At 45.4% G+C, this 22,159-nt stretch overlaps 3 protein-coding genes across 3 annotated transcripts; 2 read left to right on the top strand and 1 right to left on the bottom strand.

Moving 5' to 3' along the window:
- The first annotated feature begins 838 nt into the window (after window positions 1-838).
- On the top strand, window positions 839-4,697 carry LOC105191835 (protein obstructor-E). The gene is made up of 3 exons (XM_011155515.2): window positions 839-1,294; window positions 1,985-2,402; window positions 2,647-4,697. The coding sequence occupies exons 1-3, from the start codon at window positions 1,030-1,032 to the stop codon at window positions 2,672-2,674; spliced, it is 711 nt and encodes a 236-aa protein (XP_011153817.1). The 5' UTR covers window positions 839-1,029; the 3' UTR covers window positions 2,675-4,697.
- A 1,639-nt stretch (window positions 4,698-6,336) lies between these two features.
- Window positions 6,337-12,395, top strand: Cpap3-d (cuticular protein analogous to peritrophins 3-D). The gene is made up of 5 exons (XM_011155517.3): window positions 6,337-6,947; window positions 8,133-8,351; window positions 8,870-9,137; window positions 10,572-10,706; window positions 10,866-12,395. Exons 1-5 carry the CDS (start codon window positions 6,887-6,889, stop codon window positions 10,879-10,881), a joined length of 699 nt encoding a protein of 232 aa, XP_011153819.1. The 5' UTR covers window positions 6,337-6,886; the 3' UTR covers window positions 10,882-12,395.
- LOC105191837 (protein obstructor-E) lies at window positions 10,885-21,791 on the bottom strand. Its single transcript, XM_011155518.3, has 3 exons — window positions 21,538-21,791; window positions 14,238-14,648; window positions 10,885-12,786 (listed from the first exon to the last, which is right to left on the bottom strand). The coding sequence occupies exons 1-3, from the start codon at window positions 21,584-21,586 to the stop codon at window positions 12,476-12,478; spliced, it is 771 nt and encodes a 256-aa protein (XP_011153820.1). The 5' UTR covers window positions 21,587-21,791; the 3' UTR covers window positions 10,885-12,475.
- Window positions 21,792-22,159: the final 368 nt, after the last annotated feature.

The raw sequence follows: 22,159 nt of genomic DNA, 5'->3' as shown, positions 1-22,159 counted from the left end.
CAAAAAAATAAATAAGAAATAAATTATATATATTTCTCCGACAAGATACCGCAGTCGCACGTTAATCGGCTGAATTATTGCGCGCGATATTCGTCCGATTTAACTTTCCCGTTCAAGAATCCAAATGTCACTTGCCGAAGATTTTTTTGGAGATCAAATCCCGGCGAAAGATTAAATTCCACAGCGTTCGCGACGTCGTCCAAGGTAGTCTCGAACAATCGAATAGCTTTTATTCGCCACGTCACCGTTCCATTAACTTAAGCAAGCAGGTAATTGTTTCTGAATGTAATTTCGGGACCACATCTTTCAATCTGCCAGAGCTGGGGAGAGTAGCGGTTGAAGAAAATTAACCAGCGTAGCACATAATCGCTTTATTATAACTTAGGCAAACACGCCGGTCTCGCGTTCCGCTTTCGAAAATATCTCGATTCAATTTCCAGACTCGGCCCGACCGCGGATAAATGCAACAAGTTGCAAGTTGCAAGCGCGAACGCGTGCGGCGAGTCGCTGGTACGCCGGTCGCCACCCGGAAGTCTCTGGAATCTATCTATCTCCATGACCGATAATAGCACGATACAATAAAACCTGCACCCATTAGAATGTGCTCGCACCGAGAGAAAAGAGGGCGAGCCTCGCGCACCGCGAGCAGATAAGACAGAGGAAGGGCGACAGAGAGAGAGAGAGAGAGAGAGAGAGAGAGAGAGAGAGAGAGAGAGAGAGAGAGAGAGAACTTTCGGCGAAAGGGGGGCGAAGTTGAAGAGTCGGGAGGAGGGAGGGTCTGGAAATGCATGCCAGCAAGGACCTCACGCAAGGTGGTGGCAAGCCCGCCGAGCGATTCAGGACCCGCAGTCACGTTTTACCAGCGTCGCGACGCGCTGCTGCCGACGAAGCCGAAGAGGAGGGCGGAGAAAACGAAGAAGAAGCAGGGAAGAAGAAGAAAAAGAAGAGGAAGGAGGAGAAGAGAACGTCTCTTCGAGACGAGAGCTCCGCTAGGAACTGTAAGACTGTCCCATCGAAACCGTCTTCGAGATGTCGAGACCGACGAGTCACGTGGTTCTTTGCGGTCTTCCGCTGCTGGTCATTATGGCGACCTTGAGTGGGGCGCAGTTCCGATGTCCGGAACTCAAGGGTTTCTTCCCCGATTCGGAGCAATGCGACCTCTACTACGTCTGTGCGGACGGTCAGGCTGAGGAAAGGCTCTGCAAGGACGGCCTCGTCTTCAGGGACGACAACCCCAAGAAGGAGCTCTGCGACATACCGGCGAACGTGCCCTGCGGCGACCGTACCCTACTACGTAAGTTGGATCCACGATGCGCGATGGACGCGTGTCGTCGTTTGCATCCTTTTGCGCCGGGGAATCGCTGGAGAATCGTGCTGCCACAAATCACTAACCCTCACGATGAAATTAAATTAACGTTACGCCATTCTTCTCGTCTGGAGTTGAGAAAGAAACGAGATTTCTCTCGAAATTATTAATTGTCTATCTATTAGCTTCTCGCTCGGAAAAAAATCAATGACGAGCACGAATTCGGAGATTTCAGGGACAGCAATTTTCCGAACTGCAGACAGAAGCAGTTTCCCCGAACGGGGAATGTGTTGAGGAAGTACATATGTTCAATATTTAAGTTCAAACATTCCTCTCGTCTATGTGTGCATTCTCGCGATTCGGCCGATACCAGAAGAAGAGTAGCCGGTTAGGCAGTGTCGCTAAAATAAAATTCGGAGTAAACCGGTTTCCTCGATCGATGGACAATTCTTTTTCGGATTTCGGACGCTCTTCGAATTTCCTCTGCGTTCTATCTTTACAAAATATCGTATGCACAGCGCCGTATATTACACACCGCCACGTGTAATATACAGTATGATACTCTATTCACGATTCTCTCTCTCTCTCTCTCTCTCTCTCTCTCTCTCTCTCTCTCTCTCTCTTTCACTTACTAAACGACGCGGATAATAATAATAATTAAACGACCGACGATTGCAGAGGAGCCACACAGCAGCAAAGGGTGTCCCCGCGCGAACGGCTACTTCACGCACGAGGACCCGACCGCGTGCGACCGCTTCGTCAATTGCATCGACGGGGTGGCGCAGATGGTGCCGTGCCCGCCCGGACTGATTTACGAGCCGAAGATGTCGAGTTGCGTCTGGCCAGCCGACGCTAGCCGCCTTTGCGAGAACGTGAAACGCGACGTCCTCGACGACGGCTTCGTCTGCCCCGACGGCGACGTCGCCGGCCCGTCCGGCAGGGTCCTGCCGCACCCGACCTACCCTCACCCCGAGGACTGCGCCAAGTTCTACATCTGCAAGAACGGCGTGGTGCCGCAGAAGGGCCAATGCGAGAGCGGCACTGTTTACAACGAGGAGAGTTTCAGGTGCACCGAGCCGGAGTACGTGCAAGGATGGTAAGTGACTTATTTCTTAATTTGACTCTTCTTGATCCTTCGGCTAGAAATTACGGCAGCGTCGAATACGAGGCGAGAGCGATTGACTCGCGAGCCGCGCGATGATTTCGAATCCGCAACTCTCGCACACACTCGACCACTCGACTCGTAATTTCTCCGCTCTCGTATCGCTTCCCAACAAGGACACCGAATGATTTCTGTGAGAGACCTTTTGTACATGACGTAATCCACTCGAATGTTTCAGCGAGGATTACTACAAGCGCAAGAACTGAGAGCGGGAGAGCGCGAAGGCGCCCAAGCGAAGGGTCTCAAGCGCGGCTACGTGTGCAACGCTTATCTCTTTACTCGTAAGAACAATAAACGCACGATACGCGCGCTCGCGCTTACGTAAACACCGCACGCGCGCGCACAGTCTTTGCGCGAGAGCGATCACCCACCCGCTCCACCCGCTGCAAATTGCTACCCCTTTCTCCTTTTACGTAAACGTATTCGGAAAATCCGCGGCGCGCCACGTCGTTGCGGATCACTTGTTCGCGAAACGACGATATCGCGGCTGCGTTAATTCCCAGGCTGACGTTAGATAAACTCAGCACGCGCTCGCGAACCGGTCCGATTTTATATAATTATCGATTATGTACGCGCAGGAGATGGAATTTGATTGTACGAGTGCGCGGATAAGCACACGCATACGCACACGCACACACACACACACACGCGCGCGTGCGCGCGCACGCACGCAATTCCGCGATTGAGTAACCCATGTAATGAGACTTTATTTATACATTATATTTTCCATTCGGGAATTTCGATCCCCTTTCACTCTGCGATGTCGCCGGGTTTTAGGTAACGTTTTATCCAGCAGACACCGTAATACGTAGTCGTAATTATGCGCTGTGTTACATATCAATGGTGTTTACGCGAAAATACTCTTGTGTGTTCCGACTTGCACAGGCTTCGGCGAGCTTCTCAAGTCAGGTTTATGCTTGAATCTCGTTCGAAAGTTATTCGGAGATTCTACGCCGAATCTGTATATCTGTAACTTCGACAGCACGTAAGAAACATATGTACGATGTGAGTGATCAATAAAACAATCGAGCCATATACCGTCGGCTTTAGAAAGCTCCGATTATGTTCAAGCGTAATCACTGCGGAGCAATGCGAGCGATCGCGGAGGCATCTTCCATGTTGACCGATGCCGAGCGACGATGAGCGGCCCGTCAACCGCTCGCACTCGAGGCAATTGAACGCATTTTACATGACGCGAGAGTCATATCTGCGGCGGAACCGAGTGCGCGAGTTGAATCATTAATACGTATTCTATTCGCGAGTTGCACGACGGACGTGACTTTCTCTGACGCGAGAGCCTCAGACATCGAGAATCCTCCTCAGGCCGCGATGCTCCGGAATACGTAGCGAGAACGCGATGAACTCGCGAAATCGCACCTTCGAGCGTACATCCCGGATTTCACTTCGGCGAATCAAATGTCAGACAATCAGTCAACCCGTTCCATTATGGCGTCCCGTTACATCGCGACGCTTGACATTATAAATGTTACAGCTTCGTACTTCGTTCTTAAAGGACAACGCGCCTTCTCATCGAAGCCCCTGCTGCCTCTCCTCCCTGCGGAGACGGTATGGAGAGGTAATGGCTCTCGATGGCGGATTAATCCCTCAGCTGTTGGACGATAAAAATGCTTGTGTGTATTCAAAATAATCTTGACGATGAAGTTAATTAAATTATAAACAAAATACTTTCTGCAGCCGTTAAATCTGAATTTTAAGTCAAAATTTCAAAATTCTAACTGGTCAATTCAATATCACGAATCGAATATCCAAAAACTCGTTCGATTCTCATAAAAATGTTTATTGAGGATTTTTCCAAGCCGATAGTTTCCATCCACTTTTCATTCCGTGGATATCTCCGTCATTAACAGCTAAGGGGTTAAATATTATCGACGAGTTACTCGGACGACCCCGTGAAATAAAATATACGGCATACACACAATAAACAACGAGCCGCGCTTTTCCGAACTGCGGACGGAATTTCTCCTCATTTGACTGACTGTAACCTTTCTCTTTACGTAATGCGCGATGTGCTCGACGAAATACACCTGAGCCACCCATTTGCATTACGTGAGTCCGGCGTGTTCAATTCGAACAATAGAGATTTTGGATTCTTCGTTCCTACTGATGACGTAATACGCATGTAGGTTTGTCGGAATTGTTGCTTACTAAAGAAAAGGCTGAATATTTTGGTGAGCAAGAAAAGATCGTTGGATGGATCGTGCGTCTATCATCTTCCCCAAACGTCAACTTTCAACTGCATATATTATAAATTTCATATGTGTAATGTACATCTATATATTATTGATAGAAATATTAGAAGTAATGATTATGATTATAGGAAGAGTCATCAGGCGGCACATTTGACAAGCAAAAACACTCCTTCGACGCGATAGGAAAGGACAAAATCACGTCTTTGGCAGGACATGAAAATCTTGACTGGGAAGGAAGGCAATCCTCCCCAAGGAAGGACAATCTTATATCTATGATCGTTACATGCGTTTCTCCCTCTCTCTCTCTCTCTCTCTCTCTCTCTCTCTCTCTCTCTCTCTCTTTTTCTCTTTCTCTAACGTCTCGCGCTGCTACTTTCTGGGAAAATTGTCCATAGATAATCTCGCAATCTTTATACCGTTAAAATCCTCAACCGTTGTCGTGATTCACGTCGTCGTCGTTCACTTCGATCTTTTGATCGATCTATCGACTCGTTCAGCTCTTGGCCCGACTGCTTTCACTATCCGGCAATCTCGGGCCTCTCCGTCGTGAGCCGCCAACGATGGATCTTGCGTAAGGCTAGTTGAGGCCCCGGGGCCTGCCTGCCTGCGCGCGCATACAATCGCATCGCTGTTCGCCGTTTCGCGCCATGTGTACACGTTTCAGCTAAGCGATTACACGTGTTCGCCGGTTACATCGCGTACAGAAATGCGTGTTGCATCTCCGATGATGTCACGGGAGGAGGATCGCACCTTGGCATTAACCGTCGAACGCAACCATCCGTTGTCCTTGTTGAATTGCCATATCCTTATTTCCGCGAATAACCTCGATTTTCTCTCATCTCGGAGCGCGCTCGAATTTCAGCAACTGAATGTTTGGCAGAGCTAGAGAGCGCGCGATAGAAATGCAAATAAATAAATATCGACGACGACATACGAAACAGAAGCAGCCATTACACGGTGGGCGATTCCTGAACGCACCGTTGCTAAAATCTCGAGTCGTAATTTTTATCGCGACGATTTGACGATCTCGAAACGAATGGTCGGCTCTTTTTAAAATTGCGAGCAGCGCGCATCGGATCTCTAACATATCGTTTTGCGAAGAAAGCGTTTCGCGCTGAAGAAACATATCTAAATACGTCTGGAGCAAAACTTTGCTTCGCTGGAGTCGTGATTTCCCGCCTGCTGAAATCTCTTCTCGCGCTCGTCGCTTCGGACGATGCGCAATAACTCACAATCACGAGAGCTACTCCGCGGGCATCGCATAATTGCGATATCCCAAGTTGTCAATTACGCGAAGCGTTGAGAGATAATATTGCCACCAGCCGCGCGCCAGCCGTTCACCGAGCGCAGAAATGCACGATATTAAGTATGCGGGAAAAAGACGCGAGCTTGTGCAACAAAGTTGCACGCGAAGCGCACGTGTGTATGTGCACACACATACACACGTACGTGCGTATCGTTACATCCCTAGACATTTCACGCGAGAGACACGTTCTCTCTCTCTCTCTCTCTCTCTCTCTCTCTCTCTCTCTCTCTCTCTTTCTCTCTCAGCGTGATGCCAGCCAAGATTAGAGAGACTATAAAGATCGAGAATCGCGAATCGCTCGGGTGTTTCTTTATTTCGAAGTATTCTTCTTCTTAGACCAGGCTTCAGCGGATCGACGAGTATCAAGCTCTCGTGTGTCTTCGGATACGTCGAAAAGAGGATCCTTCCTGCAAATTTTCATCGCGCGACCTCTTCATCAATTTTCGACCGTCTCCTCATCGTATTAATTCGTAAATCGCCGGCATTTTAATCTCGATTTCTAAACACTTCAGGTTTCCAGACTTCTTTCAAGCTTCCCTCTCCCCTCGCGACGATCCTCGCGACGAATTCTCCGACGAAGTAGGACTAGTTCCCAGTCAGCTTGAATTTCCGGACGGTTCATCACGCTCTCAGCGTCGCTGAACGTCACACACGCTGCGGCACACAGGCTAAGCAAGCAAAACAGCGTCGACCCAGGGGCACCTGGAGAAACCCTGGGGTGGGGTCCAGCGCGATGCCGTGGTGAAGGGAGTGAAGGGAGACGAGGAGACTGTCGTGTGCCGAGGTGTACCGAGGCCGATAAGTGCGCGCCAATCGGCGGCGGTCCGACTTCAGTCAGTAGTCACAGAGTCCAGTAGCCAGGCGTCAAAGAGATCGTTGAGCTCGAAGAAAGAGGGACCGCAATGATGAGTAACTACCCGAGGAGCGTGACCCTGCTGTTGGTCCTGGCGGTCTTGGCACGTGGTAAGTTCTCCATTACCACCACTACCACCCACCATCGCCACCATCGCCACTATCACCTGCACGGTCACCTTCACCTCTTCTTACGCACCTCGATGCGCAATGTCGTGCATCCCCGATGGCCGACTCGCGGGATGCGCTCATGCGTCTCTCTTCATCTTCTTCCTTGTGCATCCGAGAGACGCGAACTGCGCCTCCGCGGCCATATTCGGCACTTTCTACCTCGCGTGCGTCTCTTTGCAAATCTACGACACATCACCCTCGCGATACTTTCACCGTCGACACCATATGTTAGGACGTGTGTGACATAATGGCGGGCAGCCGCGTCGCATTCTGCGACGAATCTCGACGAATCACAATTCGAGCCTCGCGCGAACGGATCTCTTTCTAAATTCGCGCGACACTCGCACTTTCGATGCAATTCGAATTCTCCTCGTCAATTATTTCCGCATGGGCGCAGTCAGTCCTGGCTTTCGCGCCGCATCTCTTTTTCTCTGTTGCCGAGCGTATGGCGCTCGTCACACTCCGCTTCGCCGTTGAAACGTAGGCTCGAAAAAGGCGGAAAAAAGCTCGGGGGAGCGAGGTTCGCGAGGCTGTCAAGCGAATCGAGTCTTTTATCCTCTTTTATCGGAAATCGCTGCGTCAGCAAACTCGATCGACGAAGCCGTGTTTCTTGCTAACGCAGATGTTTGTCATAGTTGTCATAAAACGCCGCGAAAACAATTAATCCCGACGCGTAGTTTGCGAAATTGAGATTAATTTTAAAATACAGTTTTAGATTTAAGTGAACTTTAATATGATTAATACGTATAAACGACACTGTGTGATACCCTATAGCATAATATAGCACAGATATGTTATTTTGATCATTATATCGAACATTTTAATGTTGTAATTGGGAGAATAATGTTAATAAATTTATCGACGTTAAGTTCGCATTATTAGGTATTTCGGTCAATTTTCATGATGAGTGGAATGCTTCTAAAGATAATACTTCTTTTTACACACCCAATCATCCAGAACTTAATTCCCAGAAGGATGAGAATATTTTGAGTGAAATAATTTAAATAATAAATAATAAACAACTCATACATACTCGTGAAAATCTGAAAATCTGAAAATCCGAAAAACCGAAACACCTTCACTCTTCATTCTACGTTTTATGTTATGTTCTTTCTCAACCCACAGCCCAGGGAGCCACCCTACTCGGGGCCCCGCCATGCCCCGACCCTTACGGAATTCATGCTTACGCTCATCCCGAGGACTGCGGGGCCTTCTTCCTTTGCACCAACGGTACTCTCACATTCGAGTACTGCGAGAATGGGCTTATGTTCGACGGACACGGCGCGATCCACAACCACTGTAATTATAACTGGGCCGTCCAATGCGGCAATCGCAAGGCCGACTGTAAGTATATCGCTCCACATTCCCGATATTCCATCCATCTGTCGCCTTTCAAAATTTTTTACCACTTACATTTCTTTGTCATTCAATCCCTTCGCCCCCCTCCCCTCCCCTCTCCTTATTATTCGTATCGTTATCTCTTTGCAAGGCTACGCGACCTGTATGTGCAAGCGGGAGCCGTTTGTCGGTCGCGCGACGAAAGAAACATTGTCGTGAAAGTAAAAGTTGCGTCAAAGCGGGCGATTTTGGCAGCGCCTTAGTGGGTCACGTTAATGCCGCGATCGTTATAATTCCGGCCTCGGGCGAGTCTCTTTATCTCGTCTCTTTATTTCGTTTATTTCTTCGTCAATAATCGCTTTCGCTCGGCGCGTTTTCCAATTTGCACTCTCGTTTCTCCCGTATTATTCTCTTTCTGCCTCAAACACGAAATAAGCGAACGAATGTGGACCCGATTCTAAACGCCATGTACGACAATTTTGGGAAATCCCTTTTCGGAACGGATCGTCCTCTTTCTCCTTCAGATACACCCATCAGCAGCCCCGGCTGCGAGTACCAGTTCGGCATGTACCCGGATAGCAATGGCTGCAGCACCACCTACGTCAAGTGCATCCACGGCGAGCCGCATCAGGCCCACTGCGATCCCGGTCTGGTTTACAACGCCAAGACCCACACGTGCGTCTGGCCCGACGAACTCATTCCCTTGTGCAACCCCGAGGCCATAGTCGGCTTCAAGTGCCCGCACAAGTTGCCGCCCCATAGCCCCGCCACGAAATTCTGGCCTTATCCGAGGTAACGTGGTCACGATACGCTTACGGTGCGGTCACGGCGCGATTGACGGCGCTTCCGAGAAGTCGCGCGCGTAATGAGAGAGAGGATGCGGAAATAAAAATGACCACGAGCGATCGATGCATTCCTCGTGGGTGGGCGTGTGGTCAAGTCAATGCGCTCGATTCTTCGTCTCGCCTTGCTTTCTCTTCGGGAAAGAGGCCGATTCGGTGGTATTAATAAGCGCGCGCGCGCGTGTCTTTAAGAGAGTTAATCGTTATTTTTAATTGGGCCTGTGCGCGTGTTTCTCTTTTCTTGACTTTTCTTTTATTCATTATCCATTAATTCGGCAAGTGCAATTCGAGGAGCCAAGCTCTGAATAGTGATACGGATGATAAATATCGGATTGTTCGATAAGTTTCTAGAGAGTTTACGATAAACTCCAAGCCAATAACCTCATAATTAAGCGTAATTTTATTTTTTTTTAACGATCCGCCATTGTAAAAGCGATCGATACGTTATTCGACAAAATTATGCCCAACTGTAAAAAGTATCAGCCTTGAAAAATCACAGGTCTCCACAAACTTATTGAACAACCCAGTGTAACGCTTGTCTTTCAAAATTAATTTTTTTTTTTCATCATTTTCACAATTTGGAAAGTTCGTGATTTTTTTTTTAGTGACACTAGGTTTACATTTAATTAATGCGTTCACTGTTCGTTCCTGCTATAGCTAGCTAAAGATAGAATTTATATATCCGAGATCGCATTGTTAGATTCTAATGCATAATTCATATGCCTGTGTGAATTTCCGCTTGCTTTGTTTCGTATTTATGAGCAGCTGCACGTACGTCATTTTTCTACACGACTACGAAGTATAATAAAATTTCTTATCTCCATCTCTTCCTTCCCGTTTCTTCTCTCTCTCTCTCTCTCTCTCTCTCTCTCTCTCTCTCTCTCTCTCTCTCTCTCTCTCTCTCTCTCTCTCTCTCTCTCTCTTCTCTCTCTCTCTCTCTCTCTCTCTCTCTCTCTCTCTCTCTCTCTTTCACCTCGAGGAAGATTCGGGGAGGAAATACTGCGCGCTGCCAAATGCGAGAGTAAAAGGACGCAGTTAAATGTCAGAATGTTCGCATTTTGTGCGTACCTCTCGATTTAAGAACCGGTCGCCTTCTGAAAGACTGGGAAGAGAGCAAGAGAGAAAAACAGATGAGACACAAACGCCGGCGCGTGTTTGGCGAATACGCCATTTCATACCACATCAACAAACACGTAGCTCTTTTTCCGCAAACTATGCGGGGTGTAGCAAAGATTAAACAATGTTGTTCGAAGTAGAAAATGTCTAGGAATGCTTTCAAAAGGTTAAAAATAAATATATATATATATATACTACTAGTATATATCTGTATAAATATAAATTTTGATATAAACACGAATGCACGTTAAAATGGCGCGATTTTTAGATTCCCCGTGCCAGGTGACTGCGGCAGATTGATCACCTGTGTGGACGGACATCCGCGTCTTCTCACTTGCGGAGACGGAAAACTTTTCGACTCGGTGAGCCTGACTTGCCTGGATCCAGATGACGTTCCTCACTGGTTTGTATTTATATTTTATGTTACATTCTGCTTTTAGCATCTTATCCAGGGCAAAAGTAATGTTGACATCGCGAGATATTATTAAATATTAACTTAATTCAATATTGATAAAGAGCATTTTTTTTTTATTTTCTAAGTGTACTCTTACGTTTATTTCAGCTCCAACAATCTGTAAGCGCGGAGACGCATTTTTGATGCTCGATATTTCAAATCAGCAAACAACGAATCAAGAAATCACAAACGACAAAAAACTACACATTTGCCAACACATTTAAATTTTTGCAATGAGATACAGGTGATTTTAATTCAAGGTTAGTGCGCAAAGCTAAAAATTAGATGCGCACTTGTGAAAAATCAATTTTAAAAACTGACCAAACAATCAAAGAGATCAAAGAGAAAATCAATTGCAAGACACGAAAAATCAAGATTTGTAAAATCACGACAATATAAGAAACACGCGCGCGTACTAGACTAATTTGAAAATATTATAGTAATTATGAGAGACGAAAGATAATGGAACAAATCAATCGACAAGAAGGAATAAAAAAAATGTACATTTCTATTAGTTTCCGCTAGCTAAGTAGCTGTTGTTGCAGATAAAAACAAGAATAATAAACGTAAATTATTAATAACGTACGTTCGGAGGGGGAAGGGGGGGAATAATCGCATGTAGCGTACGTGGAGAATGAGTACGATATGTAGTACATATAGTGTATTTATAATACGATATATATGTAATACATATATAAAATGTATATTTATGATAAATAGAGTGTAACAATGTACAGCCAGGCAACATCGAATAAAATCTGGACACGCGTATAAAAAAATATACAACGTACAATTTCTTTCAATCGATCTACGTGTACACCTTACGATTAAGAGCGATGAGGAGGAAGAGGAAAGAGATAGCAGGATAAGAGAAACAAGGAAGAAAGTGGAAGGTGTGGGAAAATATTTACATCTCGACCGAGGTGACAGAGGCAAATTGGCGGACGGTCCTGAGACCGAACGACGAGATGTTCATAATTAACGTTATTATTGAAATCGATGATACGAGTCTCTGTTTGCGGGGGAGGGAGGAGAGCTCAATCGGTTAGGTCGGTGTGTCGACGAGTCTCGATCCTTGAGAATGGAAATTGCTCGTTAAGCAGCCAGCACTTTAGCCTTTCTCACCTTCCTTTTCAGTTTCACATCTTCCGTCCGTCAGCAATTCTTACTGTTGTTCATTTCGTTGTATCTTTCTGCATTCAAGCTCTTTAGCCTCTCGATACTCGCCTTCTATTCGTTCCCAAACTTTTGCAACTGATTCGTACTTTTAATTTTATCCAAACTTTCCTAATTGGCAAAATCTCTCGAATGTCTTCGTATATTTTTGAAAAAATTTCTTGAAAATCTTGATCTTCCATAGTTATCACATCACTACGGAGTAGTGATAAAAAATAATGATTAGAAGATTTTACGATCTTTGTGAGTTTTCTTGACAACCTCGAGGAACACGATCACAGGACCCTGATTATTCGGGACAATTTTGAGCATTCGGGAGCAAAAGATCTAGGGAAATCGCTCAGGGAATTCGGTTTTCTTCGACAACTATTCGGGAGAATTCCGAATCTACGGGATCGCGAGGAATCAGGGGAGACTCGACGAGAGAACCTCTCAAATTCTGCGAACCGAACGTTACGGCGATCGACGAGTTCGGTGCCGCAGGACCTCGCTCGTCGGGACCATTTGCCGCTTCCTTCGTCCTTCCGGCCTCGACAGGACTCTTAATTCCTAGCGCGCGCTCGCAAGGGAATCGGTAACGCGCCTGCCGGCAATGGTGGCACACCCGGTGGCAAGTTCTCCTCTTCGGGTTCCTGCTCGTTGTGACCTTCGGATAACTCGCCCTCGGTCGGCGGCGGCGTCGTCGGGACGTCGCAGTCCTCCGTCGGCGGCACAACGCACCTCAGGGATCTCCTGTCGAACACCAACATGGCCGGGCAACGCTGCAAGCGCGGGTAGCCACCTTGACATTGCCAGTAGCGGTTGCACGACTTGCCGAGAGGTACGTTACCGTTGGCGTCGTCGTTGCAGAGGGCTGCAAGTATATCGCGTCGTTAAAAACTGCGATCATTGACGAAGTTATCGGGTGGCTTTGTCCACCAGTATTCACCTACTCATTATCGTCATTACGTTCGTTCCGATTGTCGTCGTTCATTAGAACTGAAAAACACGTCAAAGTGTTTGCGCGTGTTTTAGCCGAAGCTTGCCAATGACGTGAATCCGCGAGCATCTGCATCCGCGTCCTGATTGCGCTCGGGTTTTCCGCCGAGGATTTCCGACGAATATCTCATTACCTCAGTTAAGAGCCGAGCTGGTGAAAGTCGCAGACTTTCATGCGCTCATTCGTTCAAACTGGATTCGTTGTCGATGATGGATCGACTCGAAATTCCATTATGTGAAAAGCGAACAAGACTCTTACCGGGATGTAAAAAACTTGCCAGTCCCGGGGAATAGACGTTGCGATTATTATTATTATTATTATTATTATTATTATTATTATTATTATTATTATGACAAGGTACTCTTGCCGGAAAAAAAATATTTCTTTTTATAAGCCTGTAAAAATAGCCAGAATTGTTACAGGCAAACGCATGTCTCTTGTTTTCATTTGAACACATCACTGAGAGGCGTTGAAATAAAACATTGGATATTGAGCACTTTGGGATAAATGTACTTCTCCCTCCTTAGATTAATGGATTAAAAATGGAGGTTTCTCTATCTTGATTCTTATCCCCATTATGTTCTAAATATAATTCTTACGCGACAGTCTCTCCTCTATATTTCAGATTCCAGTCTCGAAAAGGCGAGGAGATACGATCTCGTAGCGATCGATGGATGCACCCCGACCGACGTTCGGCATTCGAAAAGACGGCGCGGCGCGAATTAATAAATGCTTCATCCGATTCCGCGCGCGAGGAGGGGAGAAAGGCACGACGGGAATTCACTTCGAATGCTAATTAAGTGCCTCGCCCCTTTTTGCTCGGGGCACTGACTCCTGGAAGGATCGAGGAGCCGGGACGAGGAAACGCGTCTCGCGAACGCGTCCCGTTCGCCCACTTTCGAAAGTGAAAATGAACGGAACGGGTTGCGCGCCTCTCGAGAATTGAACTCGTCTAAAAACACGTATTAGAGGCACTTCGATCCAAGCCGGCCGAATGCAAGCAATTCCCTACCCGATCGTGTGAGAAAACGAAAGGACAAAAAATAATAATGGAGACTCCAAACTCAAACATCCCAAATTCACAACGAGAATTGCTGGCTGTTGTTGTTACGGAAGATTGTTCGAACAACTCGCAACAAACAAACGACGATATATATACGACGAGTGAAATCGAAATAATAGACGTGACCCGAAAAGCTTGATAACGACAGACAGACGCGAATCTTGAATTCAATCACGCGTATTCGTACAAGTGCATTCTATGTGCGTTTCTGATGGAAACTCTCTCAAGACTTCGCCAGTAAACTCGTCTCCATCCTACTTACGATGTTTCTGGCACCCTTCGACGTTTTCGGGCCAGTCGCAGGACCTCGCCCGCTCGTTGTAGAGCAAGCCACCTATGCACAGCTGCTCAGTGGCGGTGCCGTTCCAGCAGGTCCAGTACCTGGTGCAAGAGGTCTCGTGGCCGAAAATACCGTAGAGCCAGTCGCAATGGTCGGTCTGGATCGGCGGGTTCGCCTGGCGTTTACCATCGCAGTAGTTCGCCCTCCAGGGGTAATCGCAACCCTCGGTGACGCCGCGATGTTTGCCGGCGAACACGAGTCCGTTCGGACAGTCGAAGAGCTCGGGACGACCGTTCACACATTCCCAGTAGCGATCGCAATAGTCGATGTCGCCCACCACTCGCGATTTCGTCTGACAAGGGTCTTCTTGTTGTTGTTTCTGGGCTAACGAGCCTATATAAGCGTAGTATCATCAATGTATCTCCGTTCATCGTTTCTCAGCCTCATTATGACCAATTCTCCCGTGTTAATGACGTCGATGACGTTCTTGTTAGTTCAGCGTTGTGATTGTGTTTTCACATAACACAGTTGTTATAATAGCGGAGAATAGCAGACCCTTTGCCTTTTGGATCGTATCTCGTTAAAGAAATTGGAATCTTTGAGGAAACTAGGATAACTTTAAACTTTGTCTCGTGACGATAATGTGTGCGAATTTGTCAAATGATTATTTAAAAATTGCCCCTTCTGCTCAAATAGTGTGATATTTTTGTTAGCAGACATTAAATACAGCGTGTTAATGCAGAGCGTGTAGCAGCAGAAAATAAATGAGTGGTGATTAGCTGAAGAAGTTCTCGGGAGAAAAGAAGAGAGAGACCGATAAAGATATAAATCAATTACTTAAATTCAGGAAAGCTTTTTAAACTGATTAGGTATAAAATTGAATGAAACCGAAGGAATGTACGTTGCATCAGGCGTATAATTAATTACCTCGTAAGGAAAATAATTAACTTGGTTATGAAGCAAACATTCCCTCGATATCGCTTTCTGCTTTCTCAATGCTAATCGAGCTGCAACGAATTATCTGGAATCACCTCATTAACGAACTTTCGATTTATCTGTCAATTTGTGCGCATTATCTCTTTCCCTTCTCATTCCCTAACCTAATGAGTACCAGTTACAAAATACGGAGTACGCGGAATCGTGTCGACAACAAGGATTCTTTCTCTCTCTCTCTCTCTCTCTCTCTCTCTCTCTCTCTCTCTCTCTCTGTGTGTCTCTCTCTCTCTTTGTCTGTCGTCTCTTTCCGTAATATCGACGAAATGCGTTCTCGTCTTGGAGAACAACAGAAGAACTGGGTGAATATCAAGGACACTGGAACCTGCGATATTACCGATTCTATTCTGACCACGCACAGTTTCGTTTAACATCGCGATAAAATTCAGAATCGTCAGATTGACTCAAAAAATCATGCGACATTAAGACGATGCTGCACACGCGAGATGAATTCATGATTCAAGGATAACACTCGACTGATTAATCTGAAATATATGGAATGTGCATCCTTCTTCCACATTACGATAAGCGCAAAATACGCGTGATATTTTTAGATGACGTCATGTACACCGATCTTCTTCCACCGATTCAGAGATTCCTCGGATACGCGGATCCTCGCAGAAGGACATCCACGTGTGGAATCGAAAGTGGAAAGTTAACGTCGGGATATGACGTCGTCCTTGCAATTTAGAATCTTTCTATCGCCACAGGATGCAGCAACGTGCATATTCTTTCGCTCTTTTTTATTTCGTAAGAACGTGTTTCACGAGTCGCTCCGGAATCCTAAAAGGCATTTCTTGTGACTTGAAATCAATCGCTATTTTAGTCGAAAGTATCGATAGAACGTATTTCTGCATTAGCATTTCAAATAAGGATATTTGTGACATTAACCCTCCATAACTCTATTCTTTCGTGGACATGAGACAAATTTTGTAAATGTGAAACTAGCAAATACTAATCAGCAATTATAATTATAATTTCAGATATATATTAACAATTAATTTACAATTTTCAAAGATTTCATGTTAAAAAACAGTTTGTAACTTTGGAGTTATAGTGGGCTACAATATCTATGTATACATATGTAATTTAAGTTAAGAACATCGATATATCAGTATGTAACTTCAAAGTTACATGACATTATAGAGGGTTAAAGAACAAGTATTGTGTCAAACAATTGCCTCGATCAACTATAATTGGATTCTATAATTGGAGGCTCCGGGAATCAATATGGATAAAATTCCCCGCAGAAATATAATTTTCTCGCACAGTCTACGCGCCGCCGCGCCCAAAATGCGTACAGTCCTTAGAGAATCGATGGCATGTAACACCATCGGTGTCGAGCAATGCACCGTAATGCTCGATTATTCCGCTAATGATCCAGTGATCGAAGGCGCGCATTCTCCGGAAAAACAAATAGTAAAATAAGGTGGGAAGCTGGCGTGAGGCACGCTCCCAAGACAGTACGAGTGAAAGTGCCTAGCCTTGACTTACAACCTTCGGGGGCAGCTTTGCTCCACACCCCTGCATCACTCCCCCCCCTTCACAGGCTTCTTTGGGGCTCTGTGGGCCCCTCTGAGTGTACGAAAGATTCGATCGACCGGTCGATCCACCTAATACTCGTCCTCATCCACTGATTCGACCACACTTGGAATGTTTCGCCGATTCGGTCAAAGCTATTATAAGCACACGACTTCATTTGATTTTGACTTCATGCTTTTGATCTTGTTTTGATTCGACATCGATTTCAGCCGTAGTGAGAAAATTAAAATATTAAAACATACAACATAAATACATCATCCTGCTTTTTGATTTATCTTCTCTGTAACAGTCCTTTTGAGTTTTAAGCTGCGCTATTTTAGTCTCTCTCTCTCTCTCTCTCTCTCTCTCTCTCTCTCTCTCTCTCTCTCTCTCTTTCCCTCGCTCGTTCGTAAGAATTAAATGATTTAATCCTAAAATTTAATAATTTCATTGCAAGACGAAATGAACCCTTGCCTTGGCTCGTTTTTTCTTCTTGTTTCTCCCTCTATCAAGATCTGTATCAAGAATTAAGATCGAGATGAAAATAAAAGAAGCAACGGAACACGACCGACTAAAATCTTCAATAGATTTTCTCTCTCTCTCTCTCTCTCTCTCTCTCTCTCTCTCTCTCTCTCTCTCTCAATACTATTCGAGATGAGGTTGCGATCTTGGTGCGATTTCGCGCGGCACTCGCGATAGTACCACATCGCAATGTTGGTAATCGTTTCACTAAGATCGCGCGACGCTTATATACGTGTATCATGCGCACGCTTTTGCGATGGCATTTAGCCACGAAAAGAATTGCGCATTGTTGGCCAACTGGTCCGAGCGGATAAAGGAAGAAACGCGAGGCACGATCGATCTCACGATACGGATAATCTCGTGGGGAAGCGAACTGCGCTCGCCGTCTGAGAACGTCTGGAGATTGCGAATTTCCAACGACGATTGCACAAGATACGGCCTTAATTATTAATGAAAGTATCGTAATAATATCTAGAACCGATCGACACACACGACACTCACTCAGTAATTGAGCCTACTTGAGCACAAGTTGTTTTCTATATAATTCCGCGATTCGCGATTTCCTCGAATTTTTTCAGCACTGAGGACTGCGAGCTTGTTTCTTCGAAGAGTTCTTCGAATTTGTCGAAGCAATTGTCGTTGTATTTTGTCTACTATCGCATGAGTAGCCGGACAAAGAATATTCTCAAGTGGTAGTAGCGCGTATCAACCAGACCGTATAAAGTCGAACGATATCGTTTACCATCTTCGCGGAGAATTATGCAAATGTCGTCACGTCCGTAATAAGAATCGCGATGAAAGCACCCGCGTAAGGGCGGTCTTGCGTTCGAAGAAGCGACGAGACAAATCCGATTAGTCACGACCGGCGCGATTAATCGATTTACGCGCACGTCGCGTCGAGACGGTCGTCACGGTGGCGCGGATAGGTGGAGACATCCCTGGAGCGTCATCGCCGTCGGCGTTATGCAAGCGGGACGCTTAGTTAACGCCGCAGCACCGGGTTACTTTCCCTTCCTTTACGACTCCTTGTAAAGAGTAAGTAGTCGCTCGCAATGGCGCGGTCGTTACTTCTGAAAGCGGGAGCGCCGCGCGCGCGGGCTCTCCGATTTGTTCCTCGCGAAATTCCGTCGTGAAGATTTCACGCGTATATTCGCGCAAAACGCGAAGCGGCAGACAACGACGATACGGGAAGTCTCCGTTTGAATTTACAACGAGTGCAGGTTTCTCACCGGCGATGGGAATTTTTCACGGCGCGCGAATAGAGACAGACGACTTGTCGTTGGCGCGGAGGATGATTTTGTTATGACTCGGCACTCGGCGATTCACAGGAATAAAAATGCGAGTTCCACGATGTCCAAGTTTCTGTTAGCCTCCCTCGTATCTTTCATTCCGGATTATTTCGTAGTTCAATTTACTCACGAGCTCATCAACACCTTTCGATCTGGCACCGGCTGGTTTATATTTGCACGAGAGAAATTTGCCGCGGCGTCGCGTTGACGGAGCTGATGGAAAAATGCATTTAACTCTTTTGCAGATGTTTCTAAACAGTGAGACAAAAGTCACGAGTTTCTCTCTGTCTCTCTCTCTGTCTCTCTCTCTCTGTCTCTCTCTCTCTCTCTCTCTCTCTCTCTCTCTCTCTGTCTCTCGGCCCTCACATTCTCTTCCATTATGACACGGACAAATAAATAGAGCCAGCCTTCTTAGTCCTTTCTGAGAGCGGTTAGGGCCCGACGAGCGAGATAGGCAAAGGTTGCGAGGCCCCACCTTAGCTGCGGGCCACGAGTCGCGCCAAATGCAAGTTGCAAGCCACGCAAACAACATCGTACGCAAGGTCCGCAACTTCCCCTTTCCCTTCCTACTTTATCCCCGTTTATCCATCTTTTTTATCCTACTGATCGATCAATGACTCGTCGAGCGGAACGCCTGTTTTTCTCGCTGTTACATCGCCATTTCCGGAATCGATCAAAACGCAACAACTCGTGCAGTGCTACTGTGTCGGGAAAGCCGGTGTGGGAAGCGAAAATAAATACGGAACAAAGCGAAAAGTAATGAATAAACTTTTCTCTGGGAAGATTACGTGCTAGACATTGTCGGTGGTTACCGGCCGGCCGGCTATAAAGTAATCTCCGTAATAAAATCAAACATCGTCTCGTAGAAAGTAGAATCTCTTGCGTAAGACCGACGGAGCTTGATTTATTGGTGCCGATATTTTTGAAAGATCGATACCACTGTTGTTGGTCGACGACGATATCTATGAGTTACGGCGCAAAGAAAGAGATAGAATAAAGAGATTTGCGGTATTGCAAATATTGGCGAAGAAAGGAAAGCGCTGTAGGAGACTCACACGAAGTTAAAGGACATAGAGCAAGAGAGTGTAATAATGTGGAAAAGTAAGTCAATATAAAGGAAGGAGAGAAAATTAATTCAAGTACAAGATTTCACTAGCACATACTTTGTGCTAATTCAAGCAATATCGCTTCTCGATTGGTAAAGGAAGAGCCTCTTAAAGATACTTCAAGACTTAGGCTCAGAAATTTCAATGGATAATGAAATTCCAAGTAGCATGCTTTCGCTACAAAGGATGTTCAATAAATAATTATACAGCTGTAAAAAATTAAGAGATAAAGAGGGAGAAAGAGAGAGAGAGAGAGAGAGAGAGAGAGAGAGACGAGCGAGACGAGCGAGACGAGCGAGAAAGAGAGAGAGAGTGAATTGCAGGTCGAGCTACTTTCATATTTTCACTCAAGGCACATGGGAGAAAGTTCTCGAGATGTGTGAAACCCGGTGAATGGCCGTCATTGTTCTTACGAAGATGCGTGTAATAATTACGGAGCAGGACATAGACACGTTGCTTACAGATCCTGCACTTTGGATGTCGCGAGGGGATTGTGCAATGAAAATTGTAGTCGTGACACTTTATTATCTAACTCAACGATATCTTTTTTCTCATTTATCAAAGTAAGATCTATATGCTTATATCGCGCACAGTAAAAGCTGATGTGTTACTTTCTCTACTCTACTCCGTGAGAATATCGCATTAATTTAAGAAAATTTGAATAATTTATTATTCTAAACATTATATTATTTTCTCAATGCAATTCGTACATTTTTATATTGTCGATAACAATATAAAAATCCAAGATATAATTCTGATTATTTCGTTAATCAAGTTTTTATTCTAATTATGTGCAAATAAAGTTCTCAAGGAATAATTTGATAGAAACTCTAAAGATTTGACGAAAGGTGAGAATAACGATAACGATGAATGAAAGCGCTCGTCATTGATTGAAAGAATGGATACCGTTAGAATGAAACGTTAATCCGTCACGACGTAAGTCGTATTAGAAAATGAAGTGGGTCGTTCTCATGAATCATCGTTGGCGTCGCGAAGGACACGAGGGGATCACTTTAATCGGTGTGCCCGTCGTCGTTAGGATTCACGAGGAAAGTAGAACAGTCCGTGCTTTTTCAGTTTCACAGCAGAACGACGGCCGCGTGGAAATTTCACCGTTTTCATTCTCACACTTCGCTCACAACTCAGCTCGGTTTTATCGAACGACTCTTATTATTTATAAAGATAGCCGTACGTGCCAATCTCGAAAGTGAAAGCCTAATAATCATTAGAATGCATTAAGATCACGGCGATCCGTTTCTAGATACGTCCGATACTTCCATAATTTCATTTATTCTGTTAATAATACTGATAATTTGTTAGTCATACAGAGGAAGAAGTTGATAATAATCTTATTAATTTCTTCGTGGCTGTGTCTCTCTTTCCATACTTTCTATGTAAATCTTAAATAGTTGTACGTCTTAGGTGTAAATATTTAATAGTTTTGTCAAGTCACGTCATCGAAACTTTATTAGTGCATTACGGAAACACGAAAATCTATTATTAAACACTGTGAAAAGAAAAAGCAAACAATTTACGAAATTTCTCGGGAATGTTATTATTAATTAATATTCTAATTGCACGTCAACTTTTCATCTTGATAAAAAGAATTTTCAAAAAATAATCAAGTTTTACTCTTATTGAAATAAAGAACGCTGTCACGAAATCTAAATAGCGTCAGCAAAGTATTATTATTAATTTCTGTTATCGCACTGTTGCGGATTAATAAGATAAGGAACGGATCAAAGATCCTCAAGGGTTCCGCTCAAAGGTTCAGAGAACTAAGGCAAAGAAAAGGCAAAGCAAATTAGACCACCAAAGCGAAGACAAAGCTAAAGAGGCGGAAGAACTCACCCTGCGCAGCCAAGAGCACTAGGACGAGCGGAAGGATTTGCCGTGACATCCTGAGTAGGCGGTACGACGAATTAAACTTGAAATGTCAATCCCTAATCGATGAAATATTTCGGAATGCCTGGAATATACTCGAAAAATGTATTTTCTCTTTCTCTCTCTCTCTCTCTCTCTCTTTCTCTCGTTCTCTCTCTCTCTCTCTCTTTCTTTCTCTCGTTCTCTCTCTTTCTCACTCTCTTTCTTTCCCTCTCTCTGCCTTTCCTCTTTTCCCGTCTTTCTCTTTCTCTCTCTCTCTCTCTCTCTCTCTCTCTGTTTCTCTTCTCTCTCTCTCTCTCTCTCTCTCTCTCTCTCTCTCTCTCTTTCTCTCTGTCGTGTCGTGTATCGTAGCAGCCGAGGAAGCTCAGCTGATGAGTTTTCGTGTCGAGACTGGTCACTGGGAGAGGCGTTTGGTTGGAGTCTTATATGAACTCCCCACTCTGCCTCACTTCTGGCCGATCTCTGGTCGCATAGGAAGGTTCTACCAGGAGAACACACCTGGTTTCTTCTATCGGTAGCCGTGGCTCTAGCTGATTGCCCGCCGGTTGCCCGACGATACCGTTGTCGAACATACCCGTTGGAAAGAAAA

This window comes from Harpegnathos saltator, unplaced genomic scaffold (assembly GCF_003227715.2).
Source record: "Harpegnathos saltator strain DR-91 unplaced genomic scaffold, Hsal_v8.6 scaffold114, whole genome shotgun sequence".
Taxonomy (NCBI): domain Eukaryota; kingdom Metazoa; phylum Arthropoda; class Insecta; order Hymenoptera; family Formicidae; genus Harpegnathos; species Harpegnathos saltator.
The sequence above is the reverse complement of the archived record's forward strand: the minus strand, read 5'-3'. Positions and strand labels throughout refer to the sequence as shown.

Excerpts from the sequence above, each read along its gene's own strand:
- LOC105191835 (XM_011155515.2), top strand. The coding sequence starts at position 1,030 with ATGTCGAGACCGACGAGTCACGTGGTTCTTTGCGGTCTTCCGCTGCTG. Across the intron at positions 1,295-1,984 it reads CGGCGACCGTACCCTACTAC|AGGAGCCACACAGCAGCAAA; the intron begins GTAAGTTGGATC and ends CGACGATTGCAG. Across the intron at positions 2,403-2,646 it reads CCGGAGTACGTGCAAGGATG|CGAGGATTACTACAAGCGCA; the intron begins GTAAGTGACTTA and ends CGAATGTTTCAG.
- Cpap3-d (XM_011155517.3), top strand. The coding sequence starts at position 6,887 with ATGATGAGTAACTACCCGAGGAGCGTGACCCTGCTGTTGGTCCTGGCG. Across the intron at positions 8,352-8,869 it reads CGGCAATCGCAAGGCCGACT|ATACACCCATCAGCAGCCCC; the intron begins GTAAGTATATCG and ends TTTCTCCTTCAG. Across the intron at positions 9,138-10,571 it reads AAATTCTGGCCTTATCCGAG|ATTCCCCGTGCCAGGTGACT; the intron begins GTAACGTGGTCA and ends CGCGATTTTTAG.
- LOC105191837 (XM_011155518.3), bottom strand. The coding sequence starts at position 21,586 with ATGTCACGGCAAATCCTTCCGCTCGTCCTAGTGCTCTTGGCTGCGCAG. Across the intron at positions 14,649-21,537 it reads AGTGCTCTTGGCTGCGCAGG|GCTCGTTAGCCCAGAAACAA; the intron begins GTGAGTTCTTCC and ends ACGCTTATATAG. Across the intron at positions 12,787-14,237 it reads CGAAGGGTGCCAGAAACATC|CCCTCTGCAACGACGACGCC; the intron begins GTAAGTAGGATG and ends ATATACTTGCAG.